The 21,745-nt window shown below is 35.7% G+C and overlaps 2 protein-coding genes across 2 annotated transcripts; both read right to left on the reverse strand.

Annotated features, from left to right (window-relative positions):
- Window positions 1–2,025: 2,025 nt before the first annotated feature.
- On the reverse strand, window positions 2,026–7,481 carry LOC117907063 (mannose-P-dolichol utilization defect 1 protein homolog 2). The gene is made up of 8 exons (XM_034820425.1): window positions 7,235–7,481; window positions 5,533–5,686; window positions 4,858–4,930; window positions 4,696–4,762; window positions 4,469–4,528; window positions 3,984–4,044; window positions 3,854–3,895; window positions 2,026–2,552 (listed from the first exon to the last, which is right to left on the reverse strand). Exons 1-8 carry the CDS (start codon window positions 7,379–7,381, stop codon window positions 2,449–2,451), a joined length of 708 nt encoding a protein of 235 aa, XP_034676316.1. The 5' UTR covers window positions 7,382–7,481; the 3' UTR covers window positions 2,026–2,448.
- An 897-nt stretch (window positions 7,482–8,378) lies between these two features.
- Window positions 8,379–10,380, reverse strand: LOC117907619 (leucine-rich repeat extensin-like protein 1). Its single transcript, XM_034821220.1, has 7 exons — window positions 10,270–10,380; window positions 10,050–10,154; window positions 9,796–9,922; window positions 9,643–9,714; window positions 9,494–9,542; window positions 8,923–9,385; window positions 8,379–8,722 (listed from the first exon to the last, which is right to left on the reverse strand). The coding sequence occupies exons 1-7, from the start codon at window positions 10,310–10,312 to the stop codon at window positions 8,685–8,687; spliced, it is 897 nt and encodes a 298-aa protein (XP_034677111.1). The 5' UTR covers window positions 10,313–10,380; the 3' UTR covers window positions 8,379–8,684.
- Between the last annotated feature and the right edge of the window lie 11,365 nt (window positions 10,381–21,745).

Below are 21,745 nucleotides of genomic sequence, written 5' to 3' on the forward strand. Positions count from 1 at the left end.
CTTCAGTTAGGGCAATCAAATGGGGCTAAAATATCTTTCCTATTGACTATTGGTCAACTCAGGTTCTGTGCCTAAATATCAGCTTGGACCGTAAGTCATTTAATGTGGCTGAGTCTTCGTCCACTAAAATATCCCAGTATGTCCACAGCCCTTAAATTAGAGCTGCCTTTGGCGGGCGCCACGACTATAGCAGCTTTCTTTAGTGCCATCGCATTATTCGCAGAGCGAGGACTGAGGAGTAGTCAGCCTATACGTTCACCAGTACAGCATCCTGGATGGCAAATTGGTCATAAATTTGACATCAAGTCGAATGTATCTGCTGTTCTTTTTTTCTCCCTGTTTTTACTTCCACCTTGCTAATAGCACCCTATTGATATTTGATATGTGGGATGGTTTGGGGCAGGACTGGCAGAGATCTTCTAACCCCAGGGCAAATTATCATGGGTTTGGATCAACCCAAGACAAACCCAGTTCAATCTGTTTGATTCCAAATCCAACCCAATCAATTTCAGTGGGTTCAATTCTGCCCTCTATTGATATCTTGCCTAGGGACCTAAATCAGGGCGGATTCTGAACCAGTCTGAAAGGATCCAAACGCGGAGCCTGTCTCACGCCCAGGCCCTATAGATTATAGAATGTGAGCTTAAGAATTCAAATTGGGCGCTGGTGGCTCAATTCAGGCCTCAAATTCAAAGATGATGTCAAGGCCTAAAGTTGGCAGGGATTACGTTAAGAGTCCGTCTGCTTTTTATGTCTCGGTCTTTTCCCTATAATGAATGCATTATTTTGTAAATAACTAATTTAAAATAGTGGAAAATGTTTAATTAGTTTGCAGAGTATTTTGGTAGAAACAATTAAAACCGAGGGTATAAAAAGGTGTAATCCAAGTATTGCGTGTTTATATTGTCTTAATCTTAAGAGTAAGATGGATCCAAGTTTGAACAAGTTCAACCTCAACGTCCGGCATGCGTTAGCCCAACTTGGTGAATTGGGTAGCTGATTAAAAAAAATTAGCTGGGCCAGCAACCCCTCCTAAAACATTCTCTCAGCCACGCATGCATTATGCATTTAACACGGCCGAACACTTTTGTAATGCTCCTAAACTATAGCTCATGATTCGTTTTAAGTTATTCTTACATAAATAAGGTTAGATGCAGCTGTGGTTCTCTCTAAACAGTTTGCATGGGCCATTTCTTTTTTATTTGCCCTTTTAACCATAAATGTGACAGTATCTTCTTTTGATTTACCCTTTTCTTTAATAATATAATAATATACGTAATACCATAGGCATTATTAATAATGAATAATTATATCAAGAAAAAAATTTAAAAACATCCATCATTTCTCTTTTTTCCTTTATTTTTTACAAAAATGAAAAAAAAAAAAAAATCATGAAAAGATAATATTCCTGTTTCCTTCTTCCCTCTTCCAACCCAAATCCCAATCCCTAACTCCCCATCTTTATCTTCTTCATAGTTCTCTTCAAAAAAAAAAAAATATAAAGAGAGATTAGGTGGGGATGTAACTAATTCTCTCATATTAATGCGAGCAACACATTCATCCTCCCCCCCCTTTTTTTAATTGCCTTTAAAACAAATCCATATGATCATAGAGGATTAGTTCAAAACTCTTCTTCAAGAAGATAATTAATGAAAAAAAATCAATTAATATAAAAAAAGAATACAAAAGATGCATTAGAGCCGGAGCACATCAGTAGTCAGACGGCTAATGACAAAAAACAAACCAAAAAACAGAAAAAAGAAAAAAACCATTATTCTCCTGAATTGCTAAAGCTCGAAATGAACACTACCTTCATGCCAGCATTCCCAATACATAAGAATAAAAATAGTAATGGAACTTTCCCCACTGAGGCCAACTCCGGATCCAAAGCATCTACCAGTGGGAGAAGTAGTACTAATCATCTAACAAAGAAAATAAACTCTTCCTTGATAACATATGAAGTAATATAAACTGAAACCATTATCTGAGGTTTAGAAAAGTGAATCACCAATCTGGATGCAGGAATTTTAAGCATAAAATAGTGAGATCCATATATTGGCCAAATTAAATGTAAGTAATGAAGTTTTATCCAGAGGTAAAGGTCAAAACCCACTTCATTAAAAGGCTAAAAAGGAAAAAAGAAAGATGAACCAAAGGAGAACACTATATGGCGACACTAAGTGATACTCATCCAATAAACAACTCTAAACTGCATCTTGAGAGTAAGAATCTAGGTAACTTGCCTTCGTGCATTGACAACCAGAACAAACTGGCACACTCGCAGCATCTGTCCAACCTTGAATTCAAGCAATTTTCAAATAATAATTAACTAAATGGATAATTTTCAATTTTCCCATATGCATGGGTAGCTATAGCACGCTGGATCACCTGCAGCACCAGTTAACCTTGAATTCAAGCAAAGTGCTAACTGTAAACAGGTATTGTCTTCTATTCTACTTTCTTCCCCTTCTTCACCTGTGGCTTCTGGTATATAATTATTTGACTCAGGATGCTTCCGTTAGTCACAACACCAATCACAGAGCCCATAAGAACTTCAAAGCATCAAGGAAGACAATGGGTAAAAGAAAGAATACATGATAAAAGTGAAAACTTGTATATGCAGCTTAGGTGTAACACAAAACAGTGAACAAACAGTACGGTGTGAATTCCATAAAAAGTTAGGGAGGGAATTTTCATTCAAAGACCTATTAACTGATGTGATACAACAAAAATCTGCAACAGTGCATTATAAACATATTTTGTTCCTACCTTCATGGCATGCAACCACTCAAAAGGCTCACTCAAAATAGTAGGGGTTAGAAGGATGTGGCTTCACCTTTTTGTTCTATCTAATGTCCATTTTCATTAACATCATTGAACCATACATTCACACTAAACTCATTCCACTTACCTCTTGGCCTCCTCTGTAGCCTTAGAAAGTTTTCATTTTTATGTGAGAAGTGAGAAAAAGGAAGGGGATAATAGCAAAAAGAATGGAAAATTTTCATGATAAAAAGGTAGGGAAAAAAGAGAGATATTTTCCAAAGCTTAACCTAAAACTCACTCTTAACACTTACATATGTTAATATGCTATTTATGTTGAATGTCAACCACAATGTTTTTAGATGTCATATGTAATGTTGCAACACTCAATACATGAACTAAAAGGAAAATTAAAATAGATGAAATAAAATATGAAACAAAAAAATGACTAACCTTTCTAGTAGTTGTAACATGATAGGAAACCTCACATTATTTTGATATGAATTGTTTCTATTACAAGTTTTTACATTTTCCATATAACATATTTTAACGTCTATCCATAGATGCATTCCTTTTGTAATACTCATTCTTTAAGTATAATTAATTGATTATGGACTGATGTAGTGATGAATGTAGAGTACATAAATTTTAAAAATAATTAAATTTTTACCCAACCAAACAATTTAAAAAACCTGCTCAAATTTGAACTTGAGTTGAAACTGTCCAAATTAAGATGAGATTCAGTTAGGCTTGTGTTTACTTCCAACCACCCCAAGTTGCAGCTCTCCATTAAAGGCCATTCTATTGTTTTTTGACATTTTACAATTTTCTTCATTTCGGGGAGTTTATGGCAATAGAAAGAAAATTCCAACATCTCTTTACTTAAAATACAAAATCCAAGGACCAGTATTTGATTGTATGGTTTGGGGCAACGATTTTCATATCTGCACCTGCATTTGGTAAAACCTGGGAATTCTGACAACAATGTGACTCAGATATGGCTACAATGGTATTGCCACAGATTTTCTAGTTTTTAGTAGATAAGATTAAGAGAGACTTATTCCACAATTATGGGAGATTAAAAGGATACCGCTTGTTGGAGCTTTTTCTTGGATGCTTGTAAAGACTCTCACTGCAAAACAAACAGTTACAATTCATAGGTTTCTCCCAAAAGATGTCAAATTATCCTAGCACAAGTGCAATCCACAGTGCAAACTCACCCATGGAACCTCCAAAATTCATTAAACATGTTAAGAAGCTGAGTTCCCCTGTGCTTTTGTTCTGCTCAAAGAATAGTTACTCCTCATTAACACAAAAGTTAGCAGAAAAAAAACAAAGGAAAAAGCTTAAAAATGCTAGAGAAATGTTGATTTCAAATTCTGCAAAAATTTTGAGGCAAAAAATAATTTGGTTCTAAATGGGCAACAGAAACAAAGTGAGGAATCAATATCATTCTCTTTTTTGGAAGGTGATGCAAAGACAAGACCTTGTTATCCAGAATGGTGTGGTAAAAACTGTTGATGACTATAAAGATTACAAGTTGTGCACCCTAAAACAGGCACAAACATGCAAGTAAAGCTTTAAGGATGGTTCCAACAATTGGATTTTGAAAATTGAGAATTTAATTATGAACATGGATCAAAGGTTAATAGCATATACTCTACAATTTTCTCAACAGCAGAAAGATCTTTTAGTTTCAACTTACCCTAAAATTTGCCCATATCTGTGGGACCCTGGCAAAGAAAAATATCGCATGCTGAGATGCCTGTACCAGATGATCTCCACATTAGAAAAGCCACAGTATCATAATAATATAATTATAAAAGATGAATGCCTAAACATTTGAATGGACATGCATCTGGATTTCCATAAGAACAAGGCAGAAAACTAGAGCTGTAATTAGCTTCAACAAAAACAAAAGTTGCTACTCACATAAAGAGCTTCGAACAGGACTGGATCAACTTGACCAGCTAAAACAGTAGGTGCCACAGCACAATAACTGAAAATCATGGTTAAGGAAAGGAGGACTATATTTTTTATTTGTGCAAAGAACAATTTCAAGACAATGTCTCCCTCAGCAAGCAAACAGGATACAGTAATGCCCTGATCCATGTTTTGATTCCCACAGGCTGAGAATAATAGTAGATTATAGCGACTAAAATTATAGCTGTAAAGATGAGCAAAAAAGAGGGTAAGTCAGATCTTCAGATTGTGATATGAGGTTTTCAAAGCACCAAGTCAACTAATACAACTTGAGATTGAGTTATATATAATTAAGGATAGATGGCTAAAAGAACGTAACTTTGGGTCTGATTATTCAGACAGTTTCAGTGTCCAAAATCCTGTGATATACATAATTAATGTAAAATGATTCAAAGAACTTAGTTTAGGTCTCTTGTAACCTAGACACTTCAGTGTCCAAAGTCCAGGTCAAGTTTAGACAACATGTCATAAGACCTGCCAATGTGCCATAACCATGGACTGGACTGGACCGGACTGGACTGTGACCCACAATGGGTTTCAGCACAAAAGTTTTATTTTAGGACTACTTATTGAACTAATTTATTGGCAATCCTAAGCATCAAGGTGATACCTCCTGAACATCAACACAAGCTCATTTAAGGACATACAGTTTCCATCTGCATATTACGCGTGTGCATTTTCTTTGTTCTTTTTTTTTTTTCCTTTTTTCCACCTTCATATCACTGGATAGCATTTTGTCAACAATCTGTTACAACAGAAAATACAAGTAAAGGCCATTGAATATACCTTGGATTAAAAGAAATAGCAACTCCCCATAAGCTGAAAATGGAAGCTCTTTGTGGAGACAATAAGCCAGAGCAATGGTATAGCCAACAACTTCCAGCTCAAAGGCTACAGTACTAAGCCCTCTGATGCTTTTATGTTTCAAAATTTTTAATATCTACAAATAAAATAACATCAAAGTACATATATTGTCAAAGTAATAGAAAACATTAGGTAACTTGCTGCAATGTGTTGTAGCACATGTTCAAGCAAACAGTGACATCTTACTGGTCAACAAGAAGCACAATCGCCAAACCTGAATGGAATGCTAGGACATAATAAATAGATTACACTTTATATGTTGTTAGAGCATGAAATACAGAGTGGATCCAAATCCGAAAAGCTTTACTTTGGAACTTCCTGGACAAGATTATATTTGAAATTGACTTTTACAAGTTACAACTAATAAAAAGGCATCAAGCCTGAAGTTTGGTCACGGGTGTGCAAGCCTCTCACTGTGTTATTGGTTTAAATCAATTTATATTTTTTTTTAGCTGTTTATTTTCCTTCTTGTATAGATGTTATGTATAGAATTCACACACACAGATCCAGATTGCAAAATTCAAGACTAGATCTTAGATTTATCTATGGAAAGAAAACTCTATCAAATAAGTTGAAGACATAATTGAAAACCAAATTGCATTATTGTTTGATTCAGGTTGACTGCAGAATGGATTTAAGTTATGGCTGTAAAAAACAATTGACACATGATATAGACTGAAAAATCAGATGGTAATAAACAGAACTAATTGTTTTGTGGCCAGAACTGTTCTCACTCTTCATGAGAGAACTATGATATTTTTCACCATCCAATGTGTTATAAGTAGGTGAAAATGTGATCCCTTAGTTGAAAACATACTTCTATTTTAGCATCTCAGAGGTATTTTCATGAAAACATAAGCAGATCATATCCAATCAAATGGGAACTTGACAACTTGTACAACTGGAATTGTATATAAGTCAGGTCTTTCATATAATGTGGCATCTGGACACAGGAAGACACTTTCTACATTCTCAGGAAGTATACAACTCTTACCATAAAAAATATCATGTTTTTATTTATATATATTGATAGATAACTTATAATTTTTCTCCAATAAGAAACAAGCATTCATACACTTAAGCTAATATGACAAGAGTGGTTGGGCTTATCAACACAACCAACAAGATCAAGGTTTTTCAAGTACCAGAAACAACCATGACTTTGTAAAAGCTTGTTTGAAGGGGAGCTAGTTGGCAGTGCATTTCCTAATATGACCGAAATATTGTTTAATCAATCACCTAATGACTAATGTAGAATTTAATATCAAAGTAAATATGATGCGATATTGATGCCATTATTATTACAAGATCAAAGTCGTTAGTGATTGATTTCCCTATCCATAAAACAAAATCGGAATCCAAGCAATATTCGCGAATCGAGAGTGCGATCATCCATCAGAATTTTAGAAAAGTAATCAAAGATTAAAAAACACTAGCGCTCCGTTTGGTTGCTGGGAAAAGGGAAGGAAAAGAAAGATTAGGTCGAACAAGAAGAGGTTCAGCTAAATTCAAGGGATTAGTTAATTAAAAACCCGAGAAAGCAACAGTGTTAAAATTTAACGTGCTTTGGCATTAAGTTGGCGATGAACAGAAGAGAGGATTAAGGGTTGATGAGGAACGCTACCTGAGGGACTTTGACGGTGGTGGAAGCGGCGACGATGCAATAACCGAGGAGCTTGGAGATAATGGGAAGCAGGCAGTCCTTATGCGGAATCTGGCCGCTCCGCAGCGATCCAAAGGCACAGCTAAAATCTATCCCTAGAAAGTCCATTTTCAAGTCTTATGGATCCAGGTCCTCCTCTGATGATTTATGGGTGCAAGTGAATTGGGGCGGATGCCTTGGGAGTATCGAGGAAGACGACTTTATGGAGCACCCATCTATTTACAGTTAAAGCCCCCGAATACAACCTTTTTCTCTTTTCGACCGGGTGAATGGGCTGGGCTTCTGGGAAGCTGGGCCGCTGGGCCGGATCATACTAGTATATATTTCTCTCACCCTCTTAAATTATGTATTTCCTTTTGGGTAGATTCTTCCTCAGATGAAAAAAAATTTCCGTCATCTTTGAGTGTTTAATAATAATTCCAAACGATTTAATGTTCATTATCAAATAAAAACAAAAAATATCTAATATAAGATGTCATGTTAACAATGTTATCGATATTACAAATCAAATAAAATTAGATGATTTGACTTCGATATTTATTTTATTCTTAGTTTTAGGTTTTTTTTTTAATATTTTATTTTTATTTAATTATTTAAAAATAAGTATGGCACATTAGATTATTATTATGCTAGATGCCTAACTTCTATTAATCACTTAAGAATTAAGAAAGATTTTTTCGTTGATTTGTGCCCACTTTATCTTTTCTTCCAAATTTTCAACATTCAAATGAAGCCTTATCATTTAATAAAAAAACTAAAGTAATTGATTTAATATCTTAGTATCTCGAATTACAAATTTAAATTAAAGTCATTGTTGATATGTAAGTTTCCTTTTTTGGATGCCATTCATTTATCAAGAGTGTAGAAATCATATATAAGGCTAATTAGAAAGTTGTTGAACTCGGGTCAAGGACAACCCGGCGGTACACGTTTCGCACTGAATCGGAAGTCTAACCTCCAATTTATTGAAGCACATATTTATTTTTTAATTATAGCGATTGTAGAAATCCAATCAAAAGAGTATTTAGGGAATTTAGTTCTCGTTTCAGGACCAGCGAAGCACAAGTTCAAAAAGAGAGAGGAATGACCTGTTTTTGTGATTGAATTTTTCCCTACAAAAGCTATTGTTGTATTGTCCTCGAGAGCATAGAAGCAACCATTAGCCACTGCAGTGCCCATTTGTTTGGAGACGGAACATGACCAAAAAAGGATGGACGCAAAGTTGATAATTATCAAAATGGCCGACACTTTCTTTTAAATTAATCGAATCAATACACAACCAACATAACACTCTGAATATAAGCGATTTTAGCTACTCCTGGATGCTGCGTTCTCTTCACATGCAACAAGCTATTAGTATCTCCTCTCCAGTCTCCAGTCTCCAGACACGCCGGAGATCTGTATATAGAGCTTAGTATGGTGGTGGTGGATAGACTGCGGGATATTGAGCTGCAGCATTCGAGCGAGTATATTAGACTATTGAAGTTATATATATTTTTTTTTCTAAGAAAAAAAGAGTACCATAAAACACAATCGGGGATTTGGTCAAAATTTTGGAGAACGTCATATTTTTACCAGGCCACAATAGCAGTGGATTTTCACATACGCGGTTTGAGAACAAATCAAAGAGTCAAGACTCAAAAGTGTACCTGAAGGATAATAGGCAGGGGCCTGAGGGGGAGGTGGGTATGCCTGTGATGCTGGTGCCTGAGGAGGAGACGGGTATGGGTGTGATGCTGGGGGCTGAGGGGGCGGTGCGGATGGTTGTGTATTTAGCGGTTGAGGAGGAGGCGGGTATGGTTGTGATGTTAGAGGTTGAGGGGGAGGTAGGAGTGTTTGTGAAGGATATCCAGAGGGAGGACATGTCTGGGGATAGCCAGCTGGAGATTGAGAAGGAGGGTAAGAGGATGATGGTGAATAGGTTGTGTAAGGAGATGGTGCAGAGTAACTGGTGGCAGGAGGGTAAGGAGGGGCAGAGTAGGCGGTGGTGGCTGCCGGGTAAGGAGCCACTGGCAGTGGTGGGGGGGCAGTATCATACGAGTAAATCGGAGAAAGGGCTGAATTGGGTGTTGCATATGATGGCACTGATGGTGCAAGTCTTGTGGCTGTTTTCTGCAGCAGGGAGAGAACTAATGAATATATATTTTTGGTTACATGGCTTATTCCTTATCCATTCATCGAAATTCACTGGGAATAAATAATATTGTAACGAAGAATTACGTTATTAGCATTTGGATAATGCAGTATGAGCCGAACTTCTCCCGAGTACCTGCACCCAAGGAAGTGCTTTTCAGATGAAGAAAGAAAGGACGATGGCGGAAGAAAAATTTTTGATCATTGAGTTATATTTATGTATTTGTTTCATGTACCTTCCATATTTACCCTGAATTGGCCACGCAGTATCATCATAACCTTGGGAAAGGACCTTGTGGAGTTGAATCCTATAAAGAAGCATAACGGGGTCAGTAAGATTAGAGACAAGAGATACCTCCAAAGTTACTTTCTTAAAGAGTGGGAATTACTTTCCGCTGCCAATGAAGTCATCCGCCGTGAGGGTGTTGCTATTCCAGACAATAACATTCAGTTCTCGAAGGCCTTCGATGAGTGTGCAGATGAACTTTTCCTGGAAAGATGGGTTCTTACCTCCATCTATACAACCAATTGGAAATGGGATTGCGTGAATTCAAGCTCAAAGCCAGTTAATTCAGTTGGAAAGAATAGATGGGTTTGGAGTGTTCATTAATATATCAAGTGAAATTCTGGAAAATATATATACCTGTACACGTTTTGGTTCGGTGCCTGAAATTTCCATATTCAAGACAGACATAGGGATCTTGCCTTGATATCCATTCTGTGTCCCTCAAATTACTACATCCTACGACTATATATCAAAAAACCCACAAAAATCAAACAAGAGACGAAAAAGAAGAAGATAATGAAGACAATGCTAAAGATCTATAAATTCTTTGGCTGAGAATTAACGGAAAAGATCATACCAGTGACCTCAAGCGAATGACCTTGAATTCCAGAGATTGACATGTTGGCTATTAATTGCTAATAGATTGCAAATGGAGCTGGGGTTGCGGAATGCACAATGAAAACGCGAAATCATCTTATAGGAATGGAAGGTTGGTATTGATATTAGTCATCGCTCCATGATGATTGATTACAAGGTGCGCCTTCCACAAAAGTACTACGAAATCCACGTCAACTTTCTACAGGATACTTGGTCATAGATTCAAATTATTGAATAGTGAAATTTGCTATAGAATAATGCGCCCATCACGGCCAAAGAGTCGGCAAGATTAGATGTTCTTTATATTGGTTTCTAAGAAACTGTTTTGCGGCACAATGTCAAAGAAGAAAGGGGTACTGGTGGGTGCTCATCGCCTACACCAATCGTTGACAATAAAGCACTTGTTCATTCCATTTGGAGATGGTCAATGGCTTTTGCCAGCTGATCCATTGCGTTTGTATAGCTGGGTTCCGCCAAACTCTTAGCACAAGTTGGGCATTGCAAAATAGAAGCAATTTCGCAAAATGTCCAATTTATCCTATTCTCCTGAATTGCTACAATTTTCTTGTATTTTTGTACTTTTATCACTATGTATTGTTCTTGGCTTTAAATAGGAAAAGCAAATTAATTAAAAAAAATGTTTTTCATTCGCTTAATTGTCCGGGATGAATACAAGTTCTATTACTGTGGACAACGAAGCCCTACATCCTTCTCCAAGAAATAATATGCTCTTCATGACGAACTTTAATCCTACATGCCACAAAGATGATCGGAGCTCTATTTGAGACACATTGTCCAAGGATTAAATGCATAGTTTATACAATGAACTCAAGTGAAGTGCTACAACCATAGTTTTATGATCTTAATCATGGTTAGGAGCTTATAATCTTAATCAATGATCATTCCATAACATGACAATTTATTGGCACGGCCACCTAAAACCCCTCTTATTGAAAACTCAAGGAAATTAAGCATATTGATATATATGAGAAAGATGCACTAAAGCATGTGAAAAAGCAACAAGTGAGAAGAGACCCATATTACACTCTTGGATTTGAAAAAAAAAAAACCCTAATCTACAACTAGTCAACTTAAGTTCTAGTGTTCTACCACTAACTCAAACACCCTTTACTAAATATTACAAAATTTATTGGTTTTTGAACTATAATTTTAAAATGTTAGGATGACCATAGATCTAAGCTTTCATTATTACTAAGAAGATAGGTTGTTTAAGCTTATTTTTCCCTTAATAAGATTATAAAAAAGTATTGATTAGCTATTAGGGAATTCCTTGAGTTTGATTATAAAGACATACAATAATGTTTTTTCATTAGGTTTTTTTTGCTGGTTTAGTAGAATTGTACTTTTTATTTTGATAGGAGTTGATGCTTGTTGGATGAGACATTCAATTCTTTCTTGGAAGCCTATTGATATCAAAGCTTTCTAATTTGTTATTAAAAAAGAGGGTTAGGTAAAACAAACTCCCTCTTTGGATAAGCATGGGACATAGTTAAGTAGAATCAAGTTGAGTTGTTCAATGCTTTGAGTCCCCAATAAAAAAAGAATAAAGGAAAAATAAAGAAAAAGAGTAAGGCCATGTTGAAGCTATTGAATATCATATGTTAGAAAGATCAATCATTCCCTTACAATCAAGGATGAAAGTTTCCCGATTTTAGCTAAAGTAAATTCTCTCTTTGAACAAGTATGAGATTTAGTCAAGTAAAATCAAATTGAATTGCTCGATGCTTTGATCCAAAAGAAAAAAAAAAGAATGAAGCCATATGGAAACTATTGAATATCATTCCCTTACAATCAATGATGAAAGTTTCTCAGAATTTTGTTGACCTCAAACCTCATGCATGTAGTGGGAAACACTTAAGGGTCTCCAACGGGCCGGGCCGCCCGGAGGAGTAAGGCCCATGGCCCAGCCCGGGGCGGGCCACTGAGCCCGTTGACTGGTCAACGGGCCAGGCCGGGTCGGGCCCTTGATATATCTAAGGCCCGTGGGCCCTCAAGCTGGGAGGGCTAGGCGGGCTTGCGGGCCGGGGTAAAAATTAAAATAATTTTCAGCTTTGAAGGGAAGGGGTTCCCCTTCCCTTATGGTTCCTTAAGGGAGCTAGCCACAACTAAACTGACCATCTTTTGTGTAACTATTTTGCATTAGTTATATATATATTAGAAATGTTGTATGATTTTTGAAAAAAAATAAAAGTGAGTTGGTTGTTCAACGGTCACATGACCGTTGAACATGCCACTCATAATTCAATTTCAAATATATGACCGTTGAACGGTCTTGAAATTAAAAAAAAAAAAATTAAATCCTAATATTTAAATCCCTATAAATATTAAATACCCTCAATTTTTTTCTATTCTCTCAACTCTTAAGTTCTCTCCCATTCCACAATATTTCCGATTATTGCATTTTGTCTCAAATTATTCAATATTATTGGTAGTGAAAAACAAGCATTGGTGGTTCAAAGAGTTCAAATTTGAAAGAATTTTTGCTTCGGTTTTCCAATTTAGTAACATACTTCACATTTTCTTTTATTTATTTGTTACATTTTAATTTTACATTTATTATTTTTAGCATAATATTTTATCAATAATTATAATTATGGCAAGTGGTTCTTGTTCTTCATCTAATGCATGTGATAACAAAAAATTTACTTCAAATATATGAAAATTTTTTGATAGAATAGAAATAAATTTAGAAAATAATAAAAAAGAAATAAAAGCAAAATGTAAAATTTGTAACAAACTTCTTAGTGGTGGCTCAAATGCAAGTACAAGTTATTTAAAAAGGCATCATGAAAATTGTAAAAATAAAAATAATGTAGATATTAGAAATTATATGCAATTAGGTAAAGATGAAAGTGGAAATTTAAAAACATTTTCTTACGATGAATCTTATTGTCGTGAAGAAATGATTGGTTATATAATAAGAACAGAATAACATTTCAATTTCACTAGTTCGCCATCACCGCTAAGAGATAATGATTAAAATATTTTACTAAATATATGTCATATTTTTATTTTTATTTTTATGGTTGAAAAGTACAAATGATTGACATATAAGTAGGTGTCAACTTATTTTGTAGTAATGTAAACTTTTCCCACATTTTCAAATGTAATGTATACATTCAATGAATAAAATAGTTAATAATGAATATTTTTATTAATGTAACATTTTCTATTTCTTGAATATATATATATATATATATATATTTTTTTTTTTTTTTAAAGTGGCGGGCCATGGACTCTTTGGAGACCCTTAGAAACACTTGACCACTTGGGCTAAGTCACCCTTGTTGTTATAAAGTACATAAAAGAATATACTTTTTGATACATTCATACCAAATACCAAATACAAAATGTTAAAATAAAAATTTAATAAATAAGTGAATTTTAACAATTTGGTATAAAAATTTCATTTAATTGATTGTTAAAATATAAAAATTGTTGTCATAATTTTTTTTAATTAGTCTTTATTTATTTATTTTAAGTTTAAGAAATATAAATTTACAAATATGTTACAGAAAAACTACACATATATTATTATTTCTTTTATATCATTGAATACATCCAAATTAGATAAATATATATCAAAATATGTTTTTAAATTCCATGTATTTATACGTAAATCAATTTTTGCAACAAACAACTTAATACGTGTATCATTGTTTATTTAATCATTTTTTAAAGTTTTTTCTCAATATGATTGAGTTTCGATCAATTTTCATGTGATTTTGTCAAAATTCCTTTCAATATATATATATATATATATATATATATATATATATATATATATATATATATATATATATATGTAGTATCCAAGTATTGATACTTTTACAAAACTAATGGTTTTATTCTTGCTTACAACATCAAACGAAAAACTAAAGCCAAAATTCTAAGAACTAGCGCACTTCCATTAAGCAACATGGTGACAATATGACCACCACCCTAAGGAGTCATATTGGATTATTGGAACATAATGAATACAACCAACCTAGATTCATGTTGTCTGAAGCCTAGAAGTAGGTAACTAGCTAGAGAGCAAACTCTTTTTCAATAAACAAAAAGAAACAGTCAAACAATCCCAACTACTTGGTCAATTTTAGAAATCTTTTTCAAATAACGAAATCAACCCTATAGGTCCATAAATGTTAGAGATTTTATTGGCGGTAGGAATGACAATTTCATTGGTTTTTTGGGTCATCTGCCTCGACCCGCCCCTATTAGAACGGGTATGAGAGCATAGAAATCGAGGACAGGACGGTTCAGGTTTTTTTTTTTAAAACCCGAATTGGGTTCCGGGCGGGGTCGGGTTTAGTAATAATATGCCCCGTCCCGCCCTGAATATGAAATTACAAGTTTACCCCCTATCTAGAAACATTTGCTTCCTTTTATCCTTTCTGGTCTCCTCTCTCGTTTTAGGGTTCTTATTCCTCTCTATCATTAGGGTTGTTGATGAGAACACAAGCGAGGACGGAGACAGAGCTGTCCTGAATCACTTGAGACGACCCCATCATACTAGATTGCCTCAACCCCATTCTGTACTAGCTTTCAGAGTGAAAAAATGGCTTCCGCAAATCCCTTCCATCCTCGTTCTTGTCCTTGAAACTCATCCCTAATTTGCAATCAGCAGTTCAAGTGTTCGTCAAAATGCTAAAAGATGGTGTGTTTTGGACAGATGGAGTACTCAATGTAGAAATCCATCAAATAATCCATCCGAAAATCCATTCAATAATCTAATTTCCTCCATCTTGATTCATCTTTGTTTATCTCATATTCACAACTACTAGCAGTCTCATCGGTTTACGCTACTGCCATTTTTTCCACAAGAATCGTTTTCGATATTTTTTTTCGAATGTTGATTTGTTTGGTTTGGGATGTTTCTTTGTTAGTTTCTTGGCAAAAGATGAGAGATTTGTTGGTGATATTTGAGATTATCCATCTTATTGGTATCATTGTAATTGTAGCTTAATCAGAAAATTTGGAGAGTCCAAACATACAACAAATCTTTAATCTAGTGGCAACAAGGTGTGATCTTTTTGCTAATTTCATTTCCTCATTTCAATAGATTTGTAACTCATTGTTTTCCCCTCTTTTTGGACAACACAAAGTGCATACACATACTCGGGTCGGGACAGGTCAGAGATGAGATTTTAATTATAACTTTAAAATGGGGATGAGAGTGCATACCTCGCCCCACCCCGGGTTTGGGATGAGATGAAAAATAACCATATATTTTGGGACGAGAATGGGATAGGGGTGACTCGTCCTAAACCCGCCTTGTTGCCATTCCTAATTGGCGGACAAACTATAGCTACAGACAAAAATCGTGAGCCACCGAACCTTACTAATATCGAAGGTGTATTAACCAATGAAACTTGACACCTAATTCATTTTTTGACAAAATAAATTTCGATCATAATGTACTGATCGGTCTAGCAATATTTCTTCTCTATATCGGTCTAGCGAACTGGATCAGGCCTAGGCGTCCGCTTTTAGACTAGGACATTTTCAGATGCCTTGCCCAAAAGGCGATGCGAATTGCGCCAGGCTGCCTTCAAGTTCTAATTCATGCGCAGTACACAACCAGTTGACCCAGGGTTACCCACATGCACGCGCATCCTACATTGATTTCCTCACAGCTATAGTCACTTCTTTCCTTCCACCTTTTTTTTCATTGCAACAAATGCTTCTGGCTTCTTCTCGTCCTAATAAACCAAATATGACAATATGAGGAAAACATATTGCAGTATAAAAATTGAGTTGGCCAAGCAAATCCCTCAACCTGTTTGACATGTTCAGCATTACTAGCTTGTGAGTTGTAAGTCTTTTAGTTTATTGGATCCAAGAATTGATGTGTCGAGGACATTTTTCACACCAAAAGGGCTAGAGGAGATTGGTGGGTTTGGGACCATTGGGCAATAAACATGCGCCAAGGTCCACAGGCATCCTCTAAAGTTTTCACCCCGGAGTTGAACTTCAAAATTTTAACTTGGGCTTCTCCTCAGTCCTCACACGATGTACTAAAAATGGTTTATTTTTTATAATGGTTTCTAGGGGACCAAAAGCATATTATCCAAAGCACTACCCTCCAACCACCCATTTTCAAAGCCATCTCAAGTGAAGAGGTGGCATCATTCACCTAATCCGACTAAAATACCCAATTTCTAGCGAAAATCACGAGTCTGTCCTAAAGTTAATACCGTTTGGAAAAGCTTTATAAAAGTTGTTAGCTTCGAAAAGTTTTTAATGTTACATAATATAAAACCCATGAGAAAAGAAGTTTATAAAAAGCCTTCAAATCCCTTCAAGTGGAGAGAGAGAGTTTAACCTGATCTGAACAAAACCACTTTCAAGTAAGTCTAAGAAAAATTTGACACCTAAACATGTTTGTATAAAGCGTAAAAAGACTTCTACAAGCACAAAAATGATGAGAAGTCACATGCTATTTAGTTTTTTTTTGCTTTACACCAAAACCCGCAAAGCTGGCAAAAGAAAGAAATAAACAAAAGAAAGCAATTTTTTAAAAGCTTCATAATCAAGGAGCTTATAAATAGTTTCTCCTAACCAAGAGAAGGGTAGGTCCTCCTCCTCTACCAAATCCTTCCTTGAATCCGCCAAAAAAATGAATAAAAATTTAGTTACTCATGGAAGAATTTTTCCATCTTCAATTTCTTTAATCTATTTTTAATGAATTTATTAATATATAAAACTAATAATATTTCAGTATCCGATGGAAAACGCAAATAGGAGAGGCTGATAAGAACACAAGGAAACAGACAAAAAAGTTTCAAGCTTACCTGCTCCATGAGTCCTTGCAAAATCTCAAAGTTGGTCGACATTCCGCTGTCCAGGACGTGCGGCCCTTAAATTACCTCCAGAAAATTGAAATATTTTTGAATTTATGATTGCAATTATCCCAGTTTTGGGGAAAAATTATAACAAATCCTATAAGTATGTTGGCGAAATAAGGAGATCAACTGTTTGGTGAATCAAATATTTCTTTCAATTATCCTTTCCCCCTTTCAGCACATGCAACAGAAGTGTCATTAGCAGAGATGACAGTCCTTCTAATACCCTTTGAATTCTATAATATTAGAATTAAAATATGTTGAACTGTTTAGACTTCCTTTTGACTCATGGAATATGAAAGGATATATATGCCACATGGTAGGAGGTTGGGTCGAGAATGACACTGGGCATGCTGCCTTAGGCCAGTGATTCATACTAGCCATGGTCAGAACCCATAGCTGTGATTAGATGATCCGCAATAAAAGGCATCGTAGCAGCTAAATGAGGTTGGGGTGAGTGAGAATCTATAGGCATCAAATTGAAATATCCTCGCATTTTCCTTTCATTATTGATTCCGATGGTTTTGCATGGTGGTTGTCTTTTCCTTCAATTCTCTTCTTTCATTCGGTTGGATCCTTCTGACTTAGAGGATATCTCCTTAGGTGCCACCCACTAAAGTTTTGGTTACAATCAACGGGTCTAGGCCTAGTCAGACAACAAAAGTAGTGTAATAGTGCTGTAGGAAGTAGGAACAATGGAAAGAATCATGACAAGGAAGAGAAAATGAATACAAAGAAAAATGAAATATAAAAATATATTTCAAAAAATTATTGTATTTAAAATTAATTGTTTATTTTCTTTGCTTTTTGTTATCCTTCTCTCTTCTTTACCCTTTTTTTCCTTTCCATTTTATCTCCATACCACTATAAATGCTGATACATGACCGGGATTGCTTGATGCAGTGAATATATTGCAGGGATCCTAGGAACCCATCCCAAATTCCAAGAACAAAAAGTTCGTCCAAGTGCCGTTAATTGGCCCTTCCAAGGCCCTATGTCTGTGAGATGCGTATGCTCTTGTCGCAATGAAGGGTGGTGGACCCTTTTGCGCTGGACTTGCTAAGATTAATGTGAAAACTGTAGAGGTGATTCAGCATCACCAATTGAATGGTCCAGATTGATGATGGGCATGACATATATATTTGATTGAGAGAAAAATGCAGGGGAGTTGGTATAAATTGAAAATAATCTGGTTATCCCCATCTGCATGGGGATGCAACAAGCAAGAACCAGGAGATGGAAAAAACATTAAGAGGGACAAATAGCTATCAGATGAGATGTAGGTATAAAGTTGCGCCAATGAGAGGTTGTTGTTAGAATGTTGAATCCCAAAAGAGATAAGGAAACTGAGGGAAAGACGATAATTGTAGGGGAAGAGTAGTGGCGGGCCAAGTCACGGATGTCCATTTAGAAAGAGTGGGATGCTCTTTTGCCCTACCAATTGTAGCTGTCAATCTCTTTTCATGCCTCCCACAGTGGGGTGCATCATCACCACCTTGTTCCTTTCAATCTGGCCACTTATCCCCTACACTGAAATTATCATTGTGACGATGCAAATCATGCAATTGTCAATCATACACCGCCATATCTCTCAATTATTCAAAAATATTATGCATGCTTTGCTCCAAGCCTAAAAACGGTAATTGCATGCTTTGTGCCATGCTTGGGATTTCTGAATGTTCTTTAGGCCTAAATTTGAGACATACAGCACTGCTAAGAGCATGGTAGAGCCAAGTGTGAATGGGGATGTCTTGAGTCTTGACCAAGTTCATGATGGTACTTCACTGCTCTACCACTGATTGAAAGGGTTCCTCTAATCCTCTTCTCCCTGCAAGTAGTTATTCTGGAGACCTTGTTTTTTTCCCTTGTAATATTGTTTTTAGTTGACTGATCCAATTAATGCTCGACTGCCTTATATGCTGACCAAGTGTAAAAATTTTGTTGGCTAATGTGAGTGCAATTGTTTTCTTTGTAGCACCAGATAAATATTAGGTATGCTTGGATAGAAAGAACTTTGCAGTAGCTTTCCTAGAAGATAATGGTTACAGATGAAAGGACTAGGATTGTCTTTAGGAAGGGTTGGGGAGTTTGCTGGTGCAAGTTTGCAACAGTGTAAGCACATTGCGTCAACGCTGTTGAGCTGTTCCGTTATTGAATGATGAAACATGGCTCAATGCTTCATCTTTGGATATGCCAATTCTAGGGTGTGGAACATGCTTTTAGAAAAATGCACAAAGATTTCTGGAAGAGTAACTTGAATGGATTTGTCTATCTCATGGTCATCTTGTTACATGCATCTCATGAAATAGGAGGCTACTGACGGGATTACAACTCATAATTTTTGAATGATAAAAAATAGCAGACTACTAACAATTTTAAAATCAGTGAAGTTCAGTAAAACTCTCATCAAACTTCTTATAATTCAGGTATACCACACAACAGTAATAATATTTTCAATATTTCATATTAATGTTTGTGCTTTTACCTAATGCTACTGCCATTTAGCCATTTTCATGGTGTTTCCGCCTTGAGGTTGTTGAAACAGAGTCGACGGTACTGGCCTTCAAATGGTAATTAATTAGTATATATTCAAGCTTCCCAGAATGTAAAAATTTTCGGAATCAAAATGGACTACAAAAAGGAAGTATGCTAAGAATACGGGGATTCTTTTTAATGCATCACCAATTTAATTAGAGCAGTGCTCCCCACTCTTGTGACACAGAGGGTCAATTGGATTATGATTGGCCTTTAATTCAAAGAAACAAATCATGTTATTCTTCACTCCATGACAATTGAGTACACCAATTTGTCCACTAGAATTCAATTGGTTACACACTATAAACAGGTCATCTTCCTCCATGGGATCCACCTCCTATGTCAGATACTACTAGGGGCATACACCATTGAACCAACGACTGTTGCAAGAACTACAAGAACTAACTACACACAGTTTTGGAAGCAGGCCTACTAACCAACACCATTTCTCTCCACATTTGATCTGTTAATTTCTGAGTGCAAAATATACTTACACAGTTACACTCAAACTCTTGAAGTCCATTTATTTTGAGCCAGTCTGAAAAGTTTCAGGCTCTTAACAGACAAGTACAATATCTATTAACATACAATGAAATAGTATAATTTTTCAGATCCCAGAATTTTTGTAGCCACCTTTAGCATTACTCCGTGTAGTCTGAAATAATACTGTTTCTTGTTTGGGAAATAGCTGCCAGAGTGGGCCCATTGGATGGGCTCAAATTCACTTGACTCCCTTGGACAAGAAATCAGTTTCCACAACCAACACGGTAGCTCCAGCCAGCCTGTATTGTTTCATTTGGGGTTCATTTTTGGATGTAGCACCTAGCACACGTAAGTTGTCTACTTCCAGGCAATCCCAGTGTTACAGAAGCTCTTGCAATATGACTGTTTTGTAAAGTTTTAATGCTTAGTGAAGAATAGCATAAGGGAGGAGGACATGCAATGGGCTTAGTAAAGACAAAGTGTAGTGCGCTGTAGGGTGATGGAACCATTCAGCCGGCCTTGGAGGACCACTGCAACTATAGACAAACCATTGCCCTGACGTCAGTTTCCAATGACAGTTATAAATGATGCATTTTCCTACCACCTAATTTCACTAGCTCCACAACTTTGTAGAGTAGTTACTATGAATCACAAACCAACCAATTCTCTGCAAACGGCACAAGCTAAGGATTTTTTTCCTTTGCATTTGTCCCCATTCTGACTTCAATAGAGGTCATAGTGCTTGAGTCGGTTAGCCATCCATCCAAATTCAAATATTAATCTTAAAACCAAGTTGATATCAGATTGATTTGTAAAAGGCTCTGTATTACTCTCTAAGGAGACAGGAACGGGAAGAAGATGAAAAGATCGAGCTTGTGTAAATGTTAATGCTTAGAAGTTACGCTTAGTCTCCGGAACGATGGCGTATCAAATTTGTAACCAGAAAGGTTGTGCAATGGTAGTGGTTTCCAAACATAAACGTCAAAGTGTTACTTCTGCACTTCTTCTTCTTTCCGAAATATGGTTCTGCTTCACACACTTAAACTTCAATAATTCAAATAAAAAACTTAAAAAAGCACGTATGTTTTACAAGTTTTTGATACAAAAGTTGTTTTTTGCAAATAAATTTGAGGATTTTTTATTATTATTATTTTTGAGAATGTTATGAATAATAGCTGAAAATGTAGAAAATACTCAGCAAACTTTTACATTTTGCATATCTGCATAATAACTTTAGAGAGATTAAACAAAGAAATTCGGTTTTTGAACTTGAGTCATTGATAAAATTTTGTTCATGAAAATAATTAAGAATTGTTTTTAAAAAATTTCTCAAAAACTATTCCTTTCCTTGCCAAATAGACCTAAATCTTGGATGAAGAAGGGACAAAAAGGTGGGATGATTACATCATCAAATATTATGAAGTGATTTTATTGTATAATCAGTATTATGCAACAACATAAATAAAAGTGGAGGAACAGCAAAGATTTATGATGGATGGTATGGTTTTGAGAAGGACACTAAAATTAGGGGATATGGAGTGTGTACAAGTGGGTTGTTTGGACCATGTTTCC

This window comes from Vitis riparia, chromosome 18, assembly GCF_004353265.1.
Source record: "Vitis riparia cultivar Riparia Gloire de Montpellier isolate 1030 chromosome 18, EGFV_Vit.rip_1.0, whole genome shotgun sequence".
NCBI lineage: Eukaryota > Viridiplantae > Streptophyta > Magnoliopsida > Vitales > Vitaceae > Vitis > Vitis riparia.